General features: G+C 40.2%; 1 protein-coding gene across 1 annotated transcript in view; it reads left to right on the plus strand.

The window, feature by feature from the left end:
* The first annotated feature begins 1,309 nt into the window (after positions 1 to 1,309).
* The window catches only part of asic4a (acid-sensing (proton-gated) ion channel family member 4a), a 93,131-nt gene continuing 71,813 nt past the window's right edge, over positions 1,310 to 22,627 (plus strand). Inside the window, exon 1 of the mRNA XM_031733848.2 lies at positions 1,310 to 2,020. Coding sequence (XP_031589708.1) covers positions 1,445 to 2,020 — 576 coding nt within the window. The 5' untranslated portion in view covers positions 1,310 to 1,444. The remainder of the gene's footprint in view (positions 2,021 to 22,627) is intronic.

The raw sequence follows: 22,627 nt of genomic DNA on the forward strand, positions 1-22,627 counted from the left end.
AGATCTGAAATGACAAAACAAGACATAAAGAGAGAAAATGGCAAAATTGGGAAATTCTTGTCTTTGTTTGAGGAACATTTTTTTTTTATAACCAGCCAAACAGATCAGACAATTTTATTTTGATTATTTCTAGAATCTTATGCCAAAAATGATTCTTCTGTTGTTTTTCACATATTATGTGAATCACGAGACATCTTTAGGCTGATTAAGAAAATGCAGGGCATTTTTCTTTTTAAGTCCCCTTATTTGCTGCTTTTGGTCTCTGGTGCTCTTTCAGACTTGACTTGGCACGTGTGTTTAGAGCGGTTGAATTCACTTTTAAATATGCCTTTTCTCTAGAGGTCCCAGCCCCTTGTGATGTGACCCGCATGACTAATTCCATTTAAAGGGGAATAACATGCATTAGGGCTCTCACTTTTCTGCCTTCCATTTGCATAATTTTGTTTGGCAACTTGGAAAAGGGCCATTAACAGCACTGAGACACACACTGTAAAGGGTAGGGACGGAGGCAGATCGATACTTGATTTCAACGTCTTTAGCAGCATCGGGGTCCAGATCAGGATGCATTCACTAATTCAAATTCGTGCTGGAGTCTTGTGATGCTACTATTAGTTCCTGATAAGGAAACACCGTTGTACTGCCTCTCTTAATCTCTGACAGACACATTCGCTCGATCGATAGTCTTTTACTTTTTTGTTGCAAAGACAAGATTGATTGCCAGGGGTTAGCCCGTGCTCAATTCCACTGCTTGCACCGCTCATTATTGTTTCAATTAGGCATTCTCTAGAGACCTTATTCAGTGTGGCATGAAAATGCCGTGACCCTCTGCAATTCACATCAAACACCAGATGTTTGCCAGGAGAACCTCTGACACCAACTTTATTCAGGTTGAGAAGTGAAAGCACCGTCCAAACAAGTGGATTAAGCAGGAGGTGGTCTGTCAGCGGGGAAGCATGGGGATGACCGGGGGAAGTTGCGACTCGCGCCAGTGAGGAGGAAATAATGACAATGTTACCTCCTCATGAATTATTAAGTGCCCTGTTCTTATTTTAGCCCGACTCAAAATGCTGCATTTTCATCTGTGGGTCTGAGGCTGTGTGCAAGGGTATTTTTTTTATTTATTTATTTTTTTTGACAGCTGTATTACTGCTGATAAGCGAGACTGTGTGAGCTGATCAAGTAGTGAGACAAGCGTTCAGAGCACTAGCAGCACAGCAGCAGCAGCGCTGTAGTCACTAGGAGCCGTGGCAGCAGAAGCAGCAGCAGCACTATCAGTCACAGCACAGGCAGCAGCGACAGCAGCAGCAACAAACTCTCTCCCGTCTTTTTCTTTTTGGAGTTGTTTCCTGCTCAGACGACAAAAGGCGAGGAAGTGGGAGAGAAGTGATCCAGGGCTTATAGCTGTCATCAAAAACAAAACCAAAACGCAGACCTGGCTGCCCCCATGCCTATCGAATTTGTTTGCAAAATCAAATTTGCAGAGGAGGATGAGAAGCAGAAAAGCAAGCAGGATGGGGACAAGGAGAGCCTGATCGAGGAGAGCTGCACACCTCCGGCCAAGGACCTGGCCGGGTTTGCTAACTCCTGCTCCCTTCATGGGATTAACCACATCTTTGTCTCTGGTCGCCTGGGCATCCGGCAGACTCTCTGGGCTCTTGCCTTTTTGACTTCACTGGCACTCTTTCTGTACCAAGCAGCTAAGTGTGCCATCTCTTACCTGGAGCACCCTCACGTCACAGCTCTGAATGAAGAGGCGACCCCCGAGATGGTTTTCCCCGCTGTGACCATCTGCAACATAAACCGCTTTCGCTTCTCAGCGCTCACCGATGCTGACATCTACCACCTGGCTAACTTGACAGGTCTGCCCCCCAAAAACAGGGACGGGCACAAACCCACTGATTTAATGTATCCTGCTCCTGACATGCAGGACATTTTCAACAGGACAGGACATCAGTTAGAAGAGATGCTCATGAGCTGCAATTTTAGTGGACAGAACTGCTCAGCCGAGGACTTCACTGTGGTGAGTGTAAAAGTTTCTCAAAGTTTTGTGTTTTGCTCACTCTTACAAAGTGACACCACTCATTCGTGATTTATTGGCTTCAGAAAAACTTTTATTGTTGTTGTTGTTGTTCCTGCAAAAACAACCTTGTTAAACAAGTATTTGAAACATTAAAGGGGCCACAAGTGTGTAACTTAACAATGTCCTTGTTCATACAAAACTACCTGTAAGGATGAAAGCGGTAGGATCACGTTAAGACAAGAGCGGTTTAAATTCTCTTTGTGTTTCTACTCATCTCTTGGGGCCATGTGGTTCCCACGGTACAGTTCTGCATGCAAGATTCATGTCTTTTGTTCAGTCATCGAGCTGTATCTCTTCTCACTAAGTTCTAAGCAGCAACAGTGTTTCTCTTCAGCCGTGCCTCCACTAGAATCTATTATGTCAAAGAACAAAGGCTGCTCCCAAAGAAGAAAAACAGAGAGCTGTTGTATGTGGTTGTGGACTTTTCCAAGGCAAACTGTGCTTTAGTGCTGCCTCCAACCCTACTAGCTGAGAGTGCATGGCAACAAAATTGCCATCAAAAATAGCCGAGTCTCTTCTTCCTCTCTTTTCCATCTCTCCCTGTCGCTTCCACTCTCTCTTCCTGACATTGCAGAGCAGCTGCCTGCCTCTCTCTCGCTCTCCCTCTCGCTGGGCTCTTGTACCTTTCAGGAGGGAAGGAAGGAGTAATGCTTCTTCAACGTTGTATTTCAATCTCGCTGCTGTTAAGATTAAATATTTAAAGACTGACATACATGATTTTTGCATTAGCCAGATTGACTAAAAGGAATGAAACAATTTCCATGAGAGGGAAAGTGTGTGTGTGTGTATGTGTGTGTGTGAGAGAGAGAGAGAGAGAGAGAGAGAGATGGAAAGAGAGAGAGGATCAGGTGAAAGAGGGAGAGTTTGTGCCTGTGTTCTGTGCACTATTTATTAAAGGCACTGTCCTTGCAGGAGATGGATTTCCCCATCTCTCCTGCAGGAATAGGAATATGCAATTGCTTTAGTGATGATAAAGTGGGGGTGTCAAGTCTTAATAGGGTATGTTGAACATTGATATGCTCACCTTTCTGAGACCTGAAGATTCTGTCTTATCACAGAGATGGCACTACATTATGTCTGATGTGCCAAATTACGCTGAAGAAATAATGACGTCTCTCTGCTTCTCATTTGATTTCTCCGACACTCTAGCACGGTATTTATTTTTTCTTTATTTTGTTGGCAAGGCAGCCTCTTACATATACACATAAAATTACCTGTGACATGAGCGTGGATTCCCCTCCAGAGAATGTTCTCAGTTGTTCTGTCGAGCAAAAGAAAATGTTGTGCTCCTCGGGGTACCCAAAAAGTTTTGCAGTATTCAGTCTGAAGCGGCATCGCGAGTTTATAACGTGCTTCTGGCACGTTTGACGGCAATATCCTCTGACACTTTGACACTCACTCCTCTCCGAGTACATTAATTAGCAGACAATTCTGACATCCAGGAAATGTCTGTTCCATGTCGATGAAACGTCCTGTAGCTCTCTTTGGACACTGGGTGACTTCATCACAGATTAGGATCCTGTTGGAAGTTCCCTAAGCTGCTGTTTCCTCTCTGTCAACTATGTGATCTGCATTTTCAGGGGCTGTCAGTTAGATTTGTTACAGACTACTTGCTGCCGCCACGCATGAAAAATCACTTACTTTGAGTCCTGGTGGGGATCTGCACTGGGAGTGCAAGGAGAGGAAGGACTGGGAGTTGTGGGATCAGACTGGTGAGCAAAAACAGGACAATGAAGCTCAGTCACGTGTATGCATGCCTCTGTTTTTGTTTGTGCATGTGTATATTTGTAACTAGAAATTGCGTGCAGCAAGAAGGCCATTATTACAGGTGATGTGCTATTAATCACATGCAAGCATGTTCAAAAAACAAGAGTCCTGCACAAACCGGTCATTATTCTTCCTCTCTTAGGGCCCTGCTTCAGGATCGAAATGTATTTTCTTTTGATTGATCATTCTGAGAGCTCCAAATGTTATATTTTGGTAAAAGCTTCATGGATGCGGGACTCTTGGGAAAATTGTATGATGAAATATAATTGTGACATTTTCTGACATTTGAGCTTTTCTGTAACCAGACCGTGTTCTGTGTAATAGACCTCCGGTTTCCAGTTTTCATTTTTTTTCACTCGGAATCTTTATTATATCTTTTATTTTTTTAAATCTGAATTACTATAAAATCCCAAATCTAAATAGCCATGCATGGTAAATTTAGTGACTGAAATGGTTTCTGGAAAAACACTAAAATCTCAAAAATATATCAATATTTTTCTCTCTTTTTTTAAGTTTGTTTATTTCAGAAATCATGACTTGCCCTGTGTGCATTCACTGATGAAAGAGTCAAATAAATATGAGTCTCAAGGCCAGGAAAAAAAAAATGGTCTGGCTGCTTTAATTCATGGCAGAAAAATACATAATCACGTAGCAGAGAAATTTGTTTTCCTCTTTCCAGCATTGTGGACCGGCATGATTATTTGACGTAGGTAATAAGGCCATTCTTTATAATTAAAGATTACATTATTGACTTGGATTAATCACAGAAGATAAAGCTGATTCAACAAGCCATGAATAAATAGATTAATATTTTTCTTCCAGTCTAACTCTGAATAATTGTTCATCTATTGTGTGGTGCTGTCGCACAGATGAGCAGCGAGCCCTTTGGCTTTTTTTAAACAGAGCTCTGAATTGGTTTGCTCTGACTCTCAGCTGTGTTTGCTGCTGCATTATCAGATTTTGCTCTCAGCAAGGACAGATCCCTTCTGCATATATTCATGGAGATAACTAAACAGCTATAGGGTGGCATGCAAGGTGATCTATAAAAACCTGGGTTAACGGGGACAACACTGAAGAGCTCTCTGCCTGCAATTTGTCATTTCACTGACTGAAGCCTCCATTGTGTGTTTTATAGATAATTGAATGTTTAATGGTGTAAGCCACAGATGATGTTCACCCCCTTCCCCCGTCATATCCTTCATAGTAGAGCAAAATCCGAAGCCGCATTAATGTAAATCAATATAATGTAAAAAATGGCACAAAAGAGACATAATTGGGAGTTGATCTCAATAACTGTACTGCTCCTGTGTGGGTCATGAGAGAAAGGGGGGAGGCAATGAAAAATTATAGTGAGAGCGTAAATAGGGATGCGAATTTAAGTCTCGGTGGTAACAAGCTGCAGAACTGGCATACACCTAGACTCAGAGTTTTATATGTAGCTGGCGTGGATTCACATAGAGCCGACTTTCAAAACAAGTTTTTACATTTTTCTGATATGCTGAAGCCATACACAGTCTCCGCAATCTCCTACTTGGGCCTGATGTGCAAAATGTGGCTCCTGAGCCCTTGCATGAGTGTGACATTCCATGTTACAACAAGAAATACATCTCTGACCTTTGGCGTTGTCTTTGAGCCCTGCAAAAACTCAGTTACAGGATTTCATTCTCACTTATATATACGTGTGTGTGCGTTAGAGCGCGCGTGTGAAAATCTGTGTATATGTGCAGATAACTGTGAGAGTGACATCCGCTTCCCTAGTGGCTCCAAAGTGTAACAGCACATACACACACACACACACACACACACACACACACACACACACACACACACACACACACACACACACACACACACACTTCTCCCCCAGCCTGCCGTCTTCCCTCCTGGTGGAGAGCGAGGAGTGTGGGAGCGTGAAAGTGACTGGCTATCTGGACTGGCTTCGTCTTCAACAGCCTGTCAATTAGCCATCTACAGTTCCACTGCTGTGGGAGTCCCTGCAGCTTAACATGCTGTCTGATATCGGATTCAACCCTAGAGGCCAGCGGTGAGCGTTATTACATCCTCCACCACCCATAAACAAACAACTCTTTTCTTGTCTTTTTTTATCATCTTTTACTCTTCTTGCAAAATGCAAGAGAGGGAAAAGAAACAAAAAGCTGATCCCATATCTTTTCAAGGCTAAAGGGAGGACTACTGCTTTTGCAACCTACTTCAGTGCCACTGCACTCCTTTCCCACCTTCTCCTCCTCTTCCTCCTCCTCCTCCAGTGTATCAGAGGAAGATGAATTACAGTGCATTTGGTCCGTTGCTCCTCCTGATATGCATCACCACTGTCTAATCAGATTAAACCCACCTGTGACCAGCCAATGGATAACACCAATATGCAAACTGTTTATATTTGGGAAGATTTACCTTTTCCATCGCTCCCTGAGCTGGTTTTAAAACCTCTAACTGTGCCTCGGTTTAGAACACTCGGCGTGATGAGGAGAATCTGCGGCTCAGGGATGGCGGTGGCTTTTAACTCGACGATAAAGGCTTCCGATGTTGTGGTACAGCTAAACCCCCTTTCTCTAACCCCTGGGAGTCTTTTACTCACACAGACATTTGTCTCTTTCTGACAAGTCATAACACCGAGCTGTTGGTAGTGTTAATGTGGCTGCACACAACACACACATGCACGCAGGCACCCGCACACAAACATGTGTACCAAAGGGTGTATAGTGTAGATAGAATACTTCCCCACACAAACACACACAGGTCTCATCACAGATTGAGAGAGTAGGCTTGCAAGATTGATCATGACTCCTGACTGGGTGCCCCTCCCTCTCTGGAGGATCAATACATCCTTCAGTCAGATTGCTTCCCTGCCCTTCCTACTCCAAGCCTGGTGTGACTAATTATCTTGTGCCTGTGTTTTGGGCCCAGTCTCAGCTGCATTTGTTAATGCTGCCAGAGTTAGTGAAGAATCTGATCTTTGGAACAAGATATCTGTTTGTTTTAGCGTATATCCAACCCAAATCAATCAATATACACTGTCTACCTTTCCCCTAAAGGGCGCTGAAATTATCGAGCAATATAAGATGACTCACGGCTAGAGCTGAGATGAGGAGGAAAGAGCGTTTTGACAAAGCAATATAAAATTTACAGACAGATCTGAAAGTCAAAATGCATATTTTTCATACAGCTATAGGACTTTTTTTCCCCCTACAAACAGGTCTTAAACGTGTATCGCTCCTCAGGCTCCACCAGATTAAATGGAAGTCTTTTTCTTGACAAATAAACCATGTGTTTACACGTTGTGCAGGTGATGGAGCATCTAAGCAACATCTTTTTCTGTCTACCCAATTTTCATATCGCAGATGTTCTCCATATTAGCAGGTGTGATATTTTCAAGTTGGGTATGTCCACATTACCAATTTAAAAAGTTTCTCTTGCAGCTCTTCTGCACTATGAACATGTTTCGGACCATAGATTTTTGAAAAAATGCCACAATTTGGGTAGTTTTTCCTCAGTACAGCACCGCACTGGTTTTAAATCAGTTAATCAAGATATGATTCAAATGCAGACTTTCACTCTTGGGTTGATTTCGTGGTATGCTTTGGGTCTGTCAGATTAGTTTTATAGCATTCGTTTGAACATGGCAAGAGAGTATGCTGCTTCTATCAGCAGTCAATAAACACTAGTGGCCCAATTAAACTGGAAGCCATACATACCGATGCCATAACACAACCTCTACCATGTTTGACAGTGAGGTATGCGTTAGACCATGCCTTTCCTTCTCCATACTTTTTTAAATTTTATTTTTTAAATCGGATACAAGTTGTTCCTGATTTCACCCGCTCAAAGAATTTTTCCCCTGAAATCTCCAGGCTGTTTTTAGATGTTTTCTGACATCATCTATTCAGGCTTTTGTGTTCTTCAGTGTAACCAGTGGTTTGCACCTTGTTGTAAACATGCTGTATTTAAAAAGGGGTTTTCTTAACCCTGGAAACAATTGTGTGATCATTAACTTTAGTTGCAATATATGGTCCTTCAGGTTTGGTTTTGCAGACCTGGTTAGTGCATTACTTGCTTTATTCTCGTTAAAATGACTTTAACGCCATAACCACATTAATGCGGAAAATCTCCATTAGCGAGTTAGCATGGATCGCCCTTGCGTGGGGCTGCACAGCGTCAACGTGTTAGCGCGGTTAGCTCGTTAATGCGTTTTCGCCGTACGATCCGGGCTAACTCGCTAACGGAGATTTGCCGCGTTAATGCGGTTATGGCGTTGACGTCATTTTAACGAGATTAACGCTGACAGCATTAGTTTGTTTTTGTTTGTTTGGTTATTTTTTTTCTTGTTTTTCCAGCTTAATAATGCTTCCTTTATTTGCATCAACATCTGTTTTTGGAGCTCCAGCTACCAAAAGTTCAACACTTAAACTCCTGCTCTTTGTCTGCTTATTTTGTTGTGGAATAATGTGAGTACAGCCCTCGCCAAAAATTTCCAATTACTTTAGAGACTCTGAAAATGTTGACTGTGTATAAAAGTAGCTGTAATTCCTAAACAGTTGATGCAATACTTTTGTTGAAGCCCTCGAATTAAACCTGGGAGTCTGCACTTGAATCGCATCTTGACTGATTGTTGTAGTGTACAGAGGTAAAATTACAAACATTGTGTCACTGTCCAAATACCCATAGACCCGTACAGTTTAACCATAGCACTGTCCTCAGCACTGCTGCTGCTGTTCCTCTGGGTTTTTTTGTTTTTTTTAAGAACCCTCATTAAGCAGTGATTTCGGGAAAAGTTAATCAGTTATTTAAGTATGCATTTTCTTGAGTAAAGTTTAATGAAGTATTTTTGCACATGTGTCATAATAAGGCTTTTTTAAAATACTTTTCAGTAATGATGAATGGCATTCACTGTGAAGATAAGTATGATTATGAAAGTCTTTGGCCGAGACACTTTAAATCTACACTTGTCTTCCTAGCTGCCAATGTGAGCCTTTTATTTTGTCATGTTTCCCGGTCTCTGAATACATTAGTGGAAATTCCTCTGAAAAATTAACCAAGCTTGCTTTTAGGCCACCACATAATGGGTTGGTGCTTCTTCATCCCCCCCCCCTCTAAGATTTAATTACTTTGAGAGAGATAGCACATGCAGGTGGACAAAAAAACAGAGACACCTTACAAAGTAATTCTGTTTTATACACTGGGATTATTTTAATCAGTAGAAACTAAAGTAGAGTTTTGAAAAAGAAAACATTGGTTTTATGAAAACTGCAATGCTACAGTGGTAAAATAAACAAGACAAAAGTATCTTGGTTTTCTCTTTGTTCTTTTAAAGCCTCATCCTAACAACATTGAAAAAAATGTCTCATAGCACTGATATTACTTGAGATTAGGGCAGGGCAATATGGCCAAAAATATTTATCACGATATATATTTGAAAATTTGAGATAATGATATAACTCATGATATAATTGACGTGAGACAAAATACTTTACAACTCCACAACTTTATTAGTGCAAAAAAACCCTCATCAATGTATTTTCACTTAAACGAGCAGCTGTTTTTTATGTGCATTAAAGCTATATAAAAATTTAACAGTGCAAATGCAAATTCCTTGGTGACAGTTTAACCAAAAAGGCATTTCCAGTGGAAATTGGCCAACATATCCTGAGCATAACCATGTATAATATCCACAAAACTTAAAAAGAGGTTACACACACAATGCAGCACAGTACGTATCACTCCGCGAGGCTCCTGACTACGGTAGCTGTAATGCTCCGACTATCCATCAAGCGGTGCAGCTTTGTAGCTTACGAAAGTCGTACTAAAACATTTTTTGACAGATTTTTGAACGCTGTGTACCACATAAAATCGGTTCGGTAATAACGACGGCTCGCTTGCATGCTCTAACAAAAAATATGCGTTGGTGTGTATATGACGGACTAAAGCCAAACCAGTTCCACATCACTGAAGTTGCACCATTTTTACAAACCAATTCTGATTCATCTGTTTCATTCAACGATCCGCTTTCGCCGTTCTAATTCTCTGTCGCCGCCATGCTTTTTCCTGCCATGTCCGTATGAAAACAAAGGCATTGCGCATGCGTGTTTTACCCATATTCTATCGCGATATTTCATTTTCTTATCATTGCCTAACATTATACCGGTATTACCATGAACGGTATGATGTGGCCCAGCCCTACTTGAGATCATGGACTTGAGCTACCAAAGTAAAGGTTTAAAAGAATTTATTTTTGTGGGATAATTTTAGTATGGACCAAAATTTGTATCAAACATAAGAGCATGCCTTCTGGCAGCCATTTGTGGATTGTAATTTAAATTGAAAGACTAACATAACATCTTTTAAATGCATCCCCACTCCCCCAGTAATGAGGTCTTAAAAGATTTTAGGAGGGGAAAGACAAGACAGAAAACAGCTGTAGTGACTTTCTGTATAGTATACTATGGATGTCTAGCAGAATATATAAAATAATGCACACTGGTGCATTGGTTTAATGTTACCACTAAAGTATGGATGGTATTTCAACCAGAAATGCAATTCAGTTTTTACTGAAAACTATTCAAAGTTTCTATTTCACTGTCAAATGATTGTGCCTAGATATGGCAAAACTACTTTTTAATATAATTTGATAACTGTTTTACTGTTTAAAGCCATCCTGACTTCAAAATGAAGTAAAACGGATGTATTTTCAAAATAAAACTTCATTGAAACAAAGGAGGAAAACTAAAAAGTGAATTAGATGAAATCTTTAAATACTAAATGAAAACTGCGACTGTTTCTGAGGCTGTCGTTGCATTGCTACTTCTACTGTTAGGTGGTCTCGATGTGTGCAGTTCCTTTCTGTCTGATATTTTAAATAGACAGAAGTGGAGAAATCGTGGCCAGCGTTACTTGGATGAAAATGTCAGTCGGCTACAATTCAGCCGATGGAAATCGCACGCAGCACAAATGTCATACCGAATATTTACCCCTGGCACAGTCTGAACATGAGGGCCTTGTCTGTCCGCTTGGCTGGACACTTGGCCCTTATTCTGAATTATGTCTAATGTCACACACTTGGCTGTGCCCCTTGCTGCTTTTTAGAGTTTATGTCCACATATGCAATGTTTTCTCAACAAGCATGCTTATTAATATCCTTTTGCTTTCTTTTTTATTCTACACTCAGTTTCCCTCATTACTGTTTGCTACAGTTAATGCAAACGAGGTTAGAAGTCTAGTACATAAACGCTAAGGTGTTATGACAGGTGTGATATTTTGTCAGAATCTGTGAGTTTGTTTTGTGCACCACCTGAGCAGGCCTTCCTGTATGATGATTTTTGGCATACCTTGTTGCTTCCTCTCAGGAGACACGAGCAATGATTTGTCAAACAGCTTCGGGGCCGGCTTTCCAGCAAAAGCACTAAATGCATTTTTTCCCCTCAGTTTAATATCGGTTCCTTACATTGTATATAGCTTAATAATGTACGCCCTTCTTATAGAACAATATGCTCTGATAGAAAATGCTGAATTATTCAAGCTAATGCTTTCCTAATGCCAATAGCTCCTGGTGGCCATCTTTGAGGCCATTTGCTGTGGAGGGACCCTTGTTAAGTCTTTATGCAGTTTTATAGGCTACAGCTTGGAGGGAAGGATTAAAAAATTTCCACCAATATCACCTTGTTCAAGAGCAACTGCACTGCTGTAGACACGGCTTAGACAGCTAAAACAGAGCCACTCGATTCATAATATCCAGAGATGAGAAGAATTCATCTGTACCCTGGTTGTCCAGTCAGCTACAGAGCCGAGTGGGAATTATCTGACCGCAAATATGTTCTGTGTTCATGCACAGTATGTATTAAACAACATATTTAAACCAACAATTTATTTCTGCATGAATAGGATCAAATAAAACGCCATGATTGCTGTTCAGATCCTCACAAGCTCATCTTGTATAAACCAATCGGTCAACTTCCGTGTTCACGACCTTCGAATGTAGCATTATAGAACCATATTTGCTGAATATCATAATGGAAAAACTGTTGGTTTTGCTGACAACTCACTGTTGACAGGTCTGCACTGTAGCCGGCTGAGCTGGCGTTACCTTCACACACTGACAGAAGCTTTTTCACAGTTCCTGGAAGTCCTTATTCAAAACTTTTAAGAGGAGATGAAAGAAGGATATGTTTTTAAAAATTTAACTGTGAGATTTTCAACACAGTTCAGCTGTCACTTACACTTGGGAACTCCAGCTGGTTGCTAGCTGCTCAACCATAATATATGTAAGGCCATGATCGATGTTGTTTACATTGTTTATGTATGCTGTAACAGAAAAGATACAGCTTTTATCACTTTGTTTTCTTTGCCTTTATCCAGTTGTTTATAATGCATGCACCAGGATACTGACAATATTTTAATCAAACAACATGTGTCCTTATTTTTAACAGGAACAGAGTGCTTTAATGGACGTGCAGGAAATAAGATCGCAAGGCAGGCTATACAAAACTCTACAATATCCAAAACCATTACCACGCATCCAAAAAAAAGACAAACACAAAAATGAGTTACAAATATAAGCCTGGTTTGGTGCATGTTATTGTTTGACATGTGCTTTTAAACTGTGATATATATATATGTATAGAGTGCTCTTTTATTGACATTAGATAGCTATTCCAATATTTACTTTTACCAACAGCAGTTTGTCCAAATGTTGCACAGTTATTAAACACCTCACTGTCCCCTGCAGTGGCTGCAGTAGCCCACATCAGTCTTTTTGTTAATTTAAAGAAAGCCTCAATATGGAACAAGCACACTGGATTCAAAATGTTTGAAAGTTCAAAAGACTGTTTTTCTAAAATGTTGGTAATAAAATGATAATGCCTTCTTCCCAAAACTCTGTGGCATTTTTAAAAAGGGATTATATTAATTCATTCTTGTTATTTATTTAAGGTTATTTCTTTACCTGTGTGACCCACCTGATTTGTATAAAATTACAGTTACTGTTACAGTGGTTGATGCCTGTTTTAAACATGGACGAAGTTTCAAATAATGAGGGCTGGTAGCCAAAAACCATTCTCTAAAAACACTTCTTTTATATCTATTATCAGTTATATATGTGTATGAAATCAAAGCGAGGGGATGTCCTTAATATGGTCAATTCAGGCACTGGCTATTAACTTGTAATGACACTTAAATTACAATTAAATTGCAAGTTTCAGTATAAAAACAAGGCATTGCAAATTTAATGTAAAAGAAATTGTGAATGCAAAGGGCAAAAATACAGTCATTCAAACATTTTCTCCACTTGTAGTACATGCTGCACATTAGTATGTACCTTGAGCATCCCCTTCTTTTTCCCTCAGTGGAGAAAAAGCAGCCGTCACCCAGCCAGGATTTCTTCTTAAACACAATACTTTCACGCCCCTGTTTTGATAATATGAGGACATCAAATCTTTCACCTGATGTTGGCAGCTTTATCATCTGGGCCTGTCCTTTGCTGACAAAACACTTGACCTTCAGGTGTGGCAAAATGTCATCTGATTTAGCACGCCCAGTTTGAATTGCCACCACTCGTTTTGTCATCCAAGCATTGCTTTTTGGTTTGCAAGTGTCAGAGCAAATGCATTACAGTGAAATAAGCCTGTTTAAAAGGGAGAGAGTCACGCCAATGGGGATTTCTAGCATCATTTCAACGTAGCATTTAAATAGCTGTTACTGTATATTTATGCGTCTGCTTCCGTGTAATTTTAAAGAACACGATGATGGATATGCAATTCACATTGTCTGGTAGCTTTGATGATTTGTAAGTCAAGTAAATGTTGAAACATCTCGACCTCTTTTTTTCCCAGCACGACAGAGACACTAGATTTATGCACTACAAATCTTTGAAGTGGCGTTCAGGCGGAAACGCGTGATTTTATCCAAAATGACAGAGGGGGAAGCCATGATGCACTCAGGTCTTGAAACATTGAAGATGATATTGTGGATGGCGTGTTTTCTAAATATAAATGAAACATCGCTGCCTGTGCTCGTCCTTTTTTTAAAATTTATGCTTCTCCTTCAGTTGGCACAGTAGTAGCTTTTTGTCCAGTATAATGTCTGTCAAGCTGCATTTACCTACGTTTTCATCTCGCCATCACCAAGTCACTCTTAGGCGTGTTTGCTTAAACAAGCATGTAACTGTCGTCATGTTATCCGATGGTGTTGTCAAGATTAATTCTCTGTTTTCTTAATGCATGCTAATGGGAAAGTTGTGTGCATTTGATTGTCAATAAAGTGAAATACGGCTCTGCTCCCTAAATGCTGGCTCCGTTCAATATCCTATTAAAGTTGAATCACAGATAACTTGGCGCGCATCAGGAAAGCAATCTGAAATTTGTGCTGACATTGATCCAGCAGGAAGGAGACCTATTGCTCCGATTAACACTGCTGCCCCAGGAGAGGAGTCCCTTGGCCATTAATAGCCCTCTGTCCTAGATTTTACTTAGACCATATAAAATGCTTTTATTTATGAGACAAATAGTGCAAAGCATTATGGATGTAGAAGACGAGTACCAACCTTTTTGGCTATCCCTGGGAGCTCTGTGTTTCATTTCCAGGTAATACCTTAGCCCATATTATTTTTCTCATCTGTTAGCATGACATCTTTGCTGATTGTACAGTGTTTTAAAGATTACTCTGGCACACCCATATAAATCTTAACCATGCCGTTATTGTAGCATTGGGAGTCATGTGTATTCTGAAAAATCTGTTGTGCTACCATGTGTGTCTGGTGTCGGTATGTTGCTGTTCCTACAAAATCATATTAATGTTGCTTCAGCACCTGACCAGCTTCAAAACTAGGGTGTGTTTCCCATTTGAAACCAAAATCAGAGATGGAATTCATATTTTAGACTCAGTGAACCTCTTATTTTCTGCTTACAAAAATATTTTCATTTTTCAGACGCATGTTAGTTATGCATAGCTACAAAAAACTACTTAACTTTTTATGAAAAGGTTTGTGTTTAGAGAGATCCACAGTGTTTTTGGCTTGGCCTTCTGGCACAGAGCCCTGAAGGCTTTGCGTGTGTAGTCTTTTTTTCCACCAGGTTTCAAAGCTATAACAAAAGCATGGCTGATCAGTTTTAGTGATGATACTGGGGCAGCACTGATTACAACGTTGTAGGCAGAACACCAACACAGGGATGGTCTGACAGTTGGTGTAGCCTTATCCTCACAGTCAGAGTAGGAAGCTCAACATAAAGCTAATGGCTCAGAGGAAAAACAGAATAGCAACCACAGTGGGACTAGGAAAAAAATCAGTGGTTACCTTATGATTGCGTTGATTATTTATTTATTTATTTTTGCATGTAGTGACCAATTCCAGGTAGTTTTTGCAACCATAGGCAAAGAGGCACCACTAGGGGAACATTTGCTCAGGTTACCTGATGGGAGGCAATGTGTCACCAGACGATCTCGACCCAACTCGAAGTCACTCTCAAACAGACTGGTGAAGGACTGCAAACAACAGCAATCTGTCTGTGTTTATAAATTAGATGACAAACATGTTTTAATAGGTCTGAATCAGTCTGTGCTGACGAGCATCACTCATGATGCGCCTCTTTGTAATAATGCACTCAGCTGCTTCCCAACTTGTTGTAGTTTGGTTATATGTAAACATGAGACTGCCAAGCACCTTAATGTGACTTTCTGTGTAAATGACAACACATTTGTTTTATTTATAGCAGCTAATCACTATATTACCAAAAATAAATTGTAAGTATTTGTCTAATTGATTCTGCAAATGAGATTGGTGTGTCAAGATGATGACTGACTGAGACAAAATTGCTTTAAAGAAATCAACTGTGACTGTGAATATTTGGAGACCCGGTCCCCGTGTTCAACACAACCATTTCAAAGACAACAAGAGTGCAGGTTTATTGCACACGGTCCCAGAACACGTAGCAATACCATTTTACAGTTTGCTAACATTCATATAAAGAGAAAAAAGGGGAAATTTGTGTCCAGAAGGGAAAAAAAGAAAAAATTCATACATGGAGTAATAGATTAAACTGAATGAGTACTGCTCAGTACTGAGTCCTGTTGATGCTGAGGTCATTTTATACACTCATGGTCGAAAGCCCATCTACTGTACACATGAAAATAATATAATCAGCAGAAACAAAACCTTGGAAGGAAAAAAAAAATATTGTAGCTCTATTCTGGTTTTGACAAAACAGAGCCAGTTTTTTCCTTTTGGTCAAAAACAGAAAAAGTAATTAATTTTTGGGAACTTTTTTTGTGTGTTTTGAAATTGATTATACATTGTCAAATTTGTTTATAATGTAAACTCTTCTTTTTTTTTGTCTTTCTCTATTTTTTGTTATGCTTCAGAAATGTGGAATTGAAGGTGTGGTTAAAAAGGAGGCTCAACATTTGCAGACCAGGATTTCTTTAATTCTCGACTAGATTTTTTTTTCACATGTTTAATCATCTCAGATCCAACTAATGGGTGTCTCGACAAATTTTAAATGGTTCACGAGAACATCTGTAAAATGCCACACACCCTTTCTAAGTGTGCCAATTATTTGAATACCAGATGTCTGCGTGCGGCTGTAGTCTAATGCCAACTCAGGGGAGGCTGCGATAATTACACCCACTCATAATGTGATTGTCTGATCTTACAACGCGACAAAACGTATGTAACATGCATCATGGCAGAAAAAGACAAATAGCTTATTTATTAGGCAAACCCCAGGAGCTTGGAGAAAGAAAATGACACATCTTTGTTGTCTTTCTTCTTTCTTTAACTGTGATCTCATCTGTTTAATTATAAACACTGTGATAAGGGCAGCGTCTTAGAATAAATATGACCAGTAATGAACTATGGCATCACTGTTTATGCATGTCCTTGACATTCACTTTGAGAGGGGGGGGAAAGGAGGGGGTAACAGCATCCTTCTAAACAAATCTTAAAAGTCCACTGGAAGGGATAAATGTCAGTGGGCCTCACTGAGAAATCGCCGTGCTTTTTTCTTCTTGTTTGACCTTCACTTTGTCTACTCTAAAGAGAATTAGCAGGATATTAATAAATAATTGGTATGTGGTATATGAAAGTGATCCCCAGAGACAGATTGAATATGTCTTCCATAAAAGCATGCCCTTAAACTGACAATTAATTAGTGCGTTTAGGTAATGATAAATAATTAATTAGTATGACATTGAGGGACTTCTGGGACAGCGCGACAACTAGATAAATTACCAAGCTCCAAGATCGGCTAAATAAGCCTAAGACGTGAGCCCACACCACATAAATCCATTGTGTATTTGAATATCAGTGTAATCTAATTGGTGTCATCATATCTCTCTTGGCAAGCGCTTCGCCTAAGGATACTATTTGGCTGCTTCAGTGGAAGTGTGCTGTGAACAGATCAATAGATGTAGTGGGCATGATTATGTTACGATTATACACTGGAGAGAGAGAGAGAGAGGTGATTTGAAGAGAGGTACCACACCTCTTGGCACAGTTCCTTCCGCTGAAAAAGCTCAGTGGGAAACAGAGCGGTCAGCGAGCTTGGCTGCAGCCCTGCTTTAGGACCAGCTGGCTGGAGAGCAGAATTAGAGCCTCCCCCCTTGTTTCCACCTGCCGTATGCTGCTCAAGTGTTCCAAATCAAGCCATTATTTGCTTCATTTCCTTGCTGTCTGACTCAGCTTGCAAGTAAGTCAGCTGCCCACCCCGTGGCATGACATGTGACTGTTCTGAAAGATCAGTCTGAAAGAAATCTAAAGGCAACACAGAGCACACTCATTTAACTACAAACAACAGGAAAAACAGCAGGATAAGTCTGTTCTTTAAAGTCTGGGTAATAAATGCGATTCGTGTTTGTCATGCCTCGAAAAAAGTATCTCAGCCGAATTCTAATGATTTTAAAAAACTGCTAAACTATAGTTGGTGTTCAAAATTCTGCTTTGAGGCCACTGATTAACAGGTTGCAATCAGCCAAAATGGACGGTGCTAACCTGCAAACCTGGGCTTATTTAAACCAGACGTACACTATAAATGTGCAATATTTGCAGATGTTTTTGAGTGTGGGACATGCAGAACCCTGGCAAAATTATCTGCTGGTGATGTGGCTGGAAGATTTCTTGATATTTAACATTAAATGCATAAATTCTTATCAAAACACTGTTACTGAACCTAAAGAGCTACCGTGGACTTTATTCCCTATGATACTAACTGAATGACTCCATAATGTAGTGGTTTACACATTTATCTAGCTAGATAAAAAAAACCCTGGTCGATCTTGGAAAGAGTCACAAATTGGAGTTCCATCATGAAGTGCATCTGACACAAAAATCTGCCAGATTAAAGCTGTGGAATGTGTTGTTATGACCTCTTGTGGATAAGGGAGCAGCTGAAAGTAGCTTTTAACCTATACGTAACAATAAGGCGTCTTAGACTCATTAGCAGATGTGTAGTTTGGATGACAGCAGATAACGCCAGGATATCAGGATGTCATTCAGTTTGTCCTGTTATGAAGCAGCAGCAGATTATCGATAAGTACCAGTGTAAAATGGTGATGCGGGTGGATATTTTCAGCTCTCCATTAATGGAGATTTTCACAAAATCAGTGATTCTTTGTCTCATTTTTGGGAAATTCAATTCAGAACATTGAGTTGATGCAAATTCTAGCATCACGAGAAAATGCGTTTGCAGTAAGAAGGCAAAGCTAGCAAGCGAAACTATATGTTACTGTATAGCACCAGTAGGTGTAGTAAGCAAGGACCAACCTCCAGAGCTGCAAAAACAAAGTCAATGTGAAAGTAGCAAAAACTGCAGTGGCTAGGTGCCAGTTGAAGCTGCGCAAAAAGGAAAGTCAGCTCCATAGACTTCTATGTAAAACTGTGCAACTATATAGCTTAAAGCATTTTTACAGCCTGGTAAAAAATATAGTTTTAGCCTCTGTTGATAGTTTTCCCCTTTTATAACATCTCTACTTGGGCTATTTCTTTTTAAATAAATCATCCACCTAATTGATTTATTTAATTGACTAGTCACTGGAGCAGGCTTCATCTTTATGTTATTTTGAAGCATTTTTAATTGATTTTCAGACTAATATGTGGCTTTCTGTGTGGTACAGCCCACCCAAGTTTGTGCTGCAGATTTGATTCAGTTCAGTTTTATTTATGCAGCGCCAAATCACAACAACAGCTGACTCAAGGTGCATTATATTGTAAGGTAAAGACCCTACAATAATGCAATTAAAACAGAAAACCCCAACAATCATATGGCAAGTGCACTGGCAACAGTGGGAAGGAAAAACTCCCTTTCAACAGGAAGAAACCTCCAGCAGAACCAGTCTCAGGGAGGGACGGCCATCTGTCCAACTGGTTGTGAGTGAGGGGAGGAGGACAGGACAAAGACACACTATGAAAGAGAACCAGAAATTAATAATAACTAATGATTAAATGCAGAAATTATTATTGTTATCATTATTATTATTATTATTATTATTATTATTATTACGGTTTGATGCTACAGTTCAGTAAAGTTGAAAGTCCATCAATTCCATTCACACAAACCTTAAAGTTCTTTTTTTAATGGGACCACAACAGAGTCTGTTTTCATTCCTACGTCTCTGAATAATTGAAATCAGCACTCCTAAAAGCTACGGTGTGGAAAAATGAACCAGACCTGATCCTCACAGAGGTTGTGATGATCCTCGGAAGAGGTCACCTTTAACTGTGGCTCTTTCTCGTGGCCAGACTCTGGTCTGATCTCACCAGACATCGCCTTTGTACAGAGTAGATGCCACTGAATAAATAAAACCCTCACTCTTTGAAACAAGAGTGTAAGATTCCCGGATTAGCATCTCATTAGACGGAACTTGCACTTGCACTACGTGGACAAAGAAGTGAGAAAAAGAGACTGTTTGTGCCAGTGTCTTTGCAAAAGATCAAATTTTTATGTCGAGCTTGTTAGAGGCTTGATCTCCTGTTCTGTTATACCAGCTGCATTATTTCAAAAGTGCTGTGGGAGAGTTGTTGGCTCGGGGTACGAACAATTTCACAAAAGGAAAATTCACCCTTGTCATTCTTTAAAAGTGCAAGATTATTGCTTAAACCCAATCAGCTAAGAAGACAGTGTAATCTAGTTGATACTTGCGCTGAAAAACTTGGTGACAGTTTGCTTCTGAGATAAATTGGCCTCGGCAAAAGTGTCTCCTGCTGGTGGCCAGTCTGTGTTATCTGTGCCATGAACATGCAATTTCTCCTTGATTGTACTCCCCACGGATAAGTAAACACATTCAGCAGAGCAGTAAACTACAAAGGACAAGCATTCAAAAGACAGTAGTAATAATCTGGCTGAAGAGACAAATTCAAACCCTAATTCACAGAGATTCAGAAGATTTCAGGTACTCGGATTGTCAGCCGGCAGTAAACGTAGTTTTATTTTTTTTGGAGGATTCATTTATTAAGATAAAACTTGCTGTCAGTTTGTTCTTCCTGCATGACTGCAGATTACGAAGCAAAGAACTTTCATATTGTTCTGATTTCCTAGATGTCTCTGAGAGATGTACTATACCTGACAGATATGAATGAAATATGAAATGCCTTGACAGCCCGGACTATCCCGAACACCACCTCAGTTTTGCAGTACAAACCAGCACTTTGCAGTTTTACATGGCCGGGCTAATGTTGCAGACTTGTATGGAACAAAGTGCAAGAAGAAGGTTAGCATGTAAGTCCCAGGTGTGCCGTGCAGCAGATTTAACTGGAGGGGTTTTGTCCCATATGGATTGTGAAACATGTATTTTCATATCTGAGGGGAAACGATAGCTACGGCACTCTATGCTGTAGCACGTATTTAGATTGAAATGGCAACGGCATGTTTACCTCTGGCTGTTGATAGAGCCATAATCTCTTTCAAACTGTGAGGACTGTTCCTCGTTAGTGTGCAACAGTATCATAAAAATCTTTATGTCACCACGAGCAGCACAAGAATCATACTTTGAATTTTACTGAAGTTAAACTGCCTTCTCTTGTCATCCTGTAGGCAGTCTGAAATTAACTTTTTTGCTCACTTCCAAAGGCTGTAAACTAAAAAAAATTACCTGCCAAGAATACCACCTCTTATCAGGCAAAATAATTATATTTTTTTTCATCAAAGTACATCACCCTGCAACTTCTTTGCCTTTTTGAAGCGCGGCTTTAATACACACTCGCATAATCACTTGTATCCTCACTTATTTTCCCATAATAATTTAATGTGTCAGACCTGCCACGAACGGTAATCAGTGGAATAGTGTTAAGCGAGAGATGACATTAATTTAATAATATGACATTTGTACTCGATGGTTCACTGAACAGTAGGCTTTCAGTTGTTTTGATTTACTAAAATATGTCACGAGTTGATTTCACAGAGAGAAATATTAAACCTCCCCTCCTGCTGACGGGTTGGAAAGGGTTTTGTTTGAGCACACAGTGAGCAGTCCATTAAAGATTTTTGAAGCTGATACAAAAGGGCAAATGTGGCAACAAAAAACCCCCCAGAATAACACAAAACACTGGAACAGCAGTGTGCACACTACTGTGTCTACCATGGAAAAGACATATGTGGGGTTTTAAAAATGTGTGCCATTTTATTTGCCTTGTAGTGGAAAAAAAAAAAAGATGTTCAGGATACGTTGGCTGTTACTTTGTCTCTTCTGTTTGGTTTCTTTGGGCTGGAACAAAGATTCAATATAAGTTGTTTTTCACCAAAGACAGTTTTAGCAAATTTCCCTGCATCATGGTTGGTGCTGTGATGCAGGGACTGCTCCTAGGAGCCCGTTCAAGGCTGTTTTCAGGGGAGAAAAAAGTACCTACAGCAGCGTAAGTGCTCCTAAACAGCCCTGAAATTTTTCCGAGCAGGACTTTGTGCTGTATTATTTTTTATAAAAAACAACCCAAAAAACAGTAGCATATCAGAAACAAGATGAAAAATAGCAGACTGCTGGTTTCTCAAATAATTGCCATCAAAAACACAAAATTTGCCATGCACCCTGATGCCAAGGTTTTATTTCATTCACTGTATCAAAGCAGGAGCATTTCCGAAGCTGAGAGTTTAGTCCGGAAAGGGTCTTTTATTTAGAAAATTGACCACATTCTCCATGCCGTTCCTCCTCCTGACTTCCTCCTCTCCTCGTCTACTTTGTACAGTCTGACCTATCTCCTATCAAAAATAGATTAATAGACTCGCCGTGTACTTTTAGCGACACAGAGCAGAGAGCTGCTTCTGGAGCACTTCCAGGACACGCTGTGGCACTTCTGGTGGAAAAGTATTGTCTTGAGTGGAAGCAGTCAGCCGTGTAGCAGCGGTTTTACATCCCTCCATTTTCACAATTGTTTTAGTCTCACAGATTTCGAATTAGAAATCCTGCACTGTTTTGGGATGTCCTAACTTGGTGTCATGGCAGAACCTATTCGAATTATTCCACCTCACCTCTGGAACCCAGTGGATCCTTCATTGCCATGGAAACAGAAAGCCTGAAAGGTCCGTAAATGTTCTGGCCACCGGAGAAGGCGGCTGCACTGTCCTTGAGTTGTGTCCATTTTTTGGGTCATAGCGACATATTACAGACCACATGAGCTAGACAGGAAGATACGCAGACTGCAGGTAACTCTTTTATTTGATAGTATTGGTCACTAATCACCTCGCTTTGTTAGGACCTGCAGGAAAAGCAGAAAACACAGTTTGTTCTGGTGAGTGACAGCGAGCCTGCACTCTATGGCTACATTAATCTTCTGTGGTATTCGAGGAAGAATGG

This window comes from Oreochromis aureus, linkage group 16 (assembly GCF_013358895.1).
Source record: "Oreochromis aureus strain Israel breed Guangdong linkage group 16, ZZ_aureus, whole genome shotgun sequence".
Classification (NCBI taxonomy): Eukaryota; Metazoa; Chordata; class Actinopteri; order Cichliformes; family Cichlidae; genus Oreochromis; species Oreochromis aureus.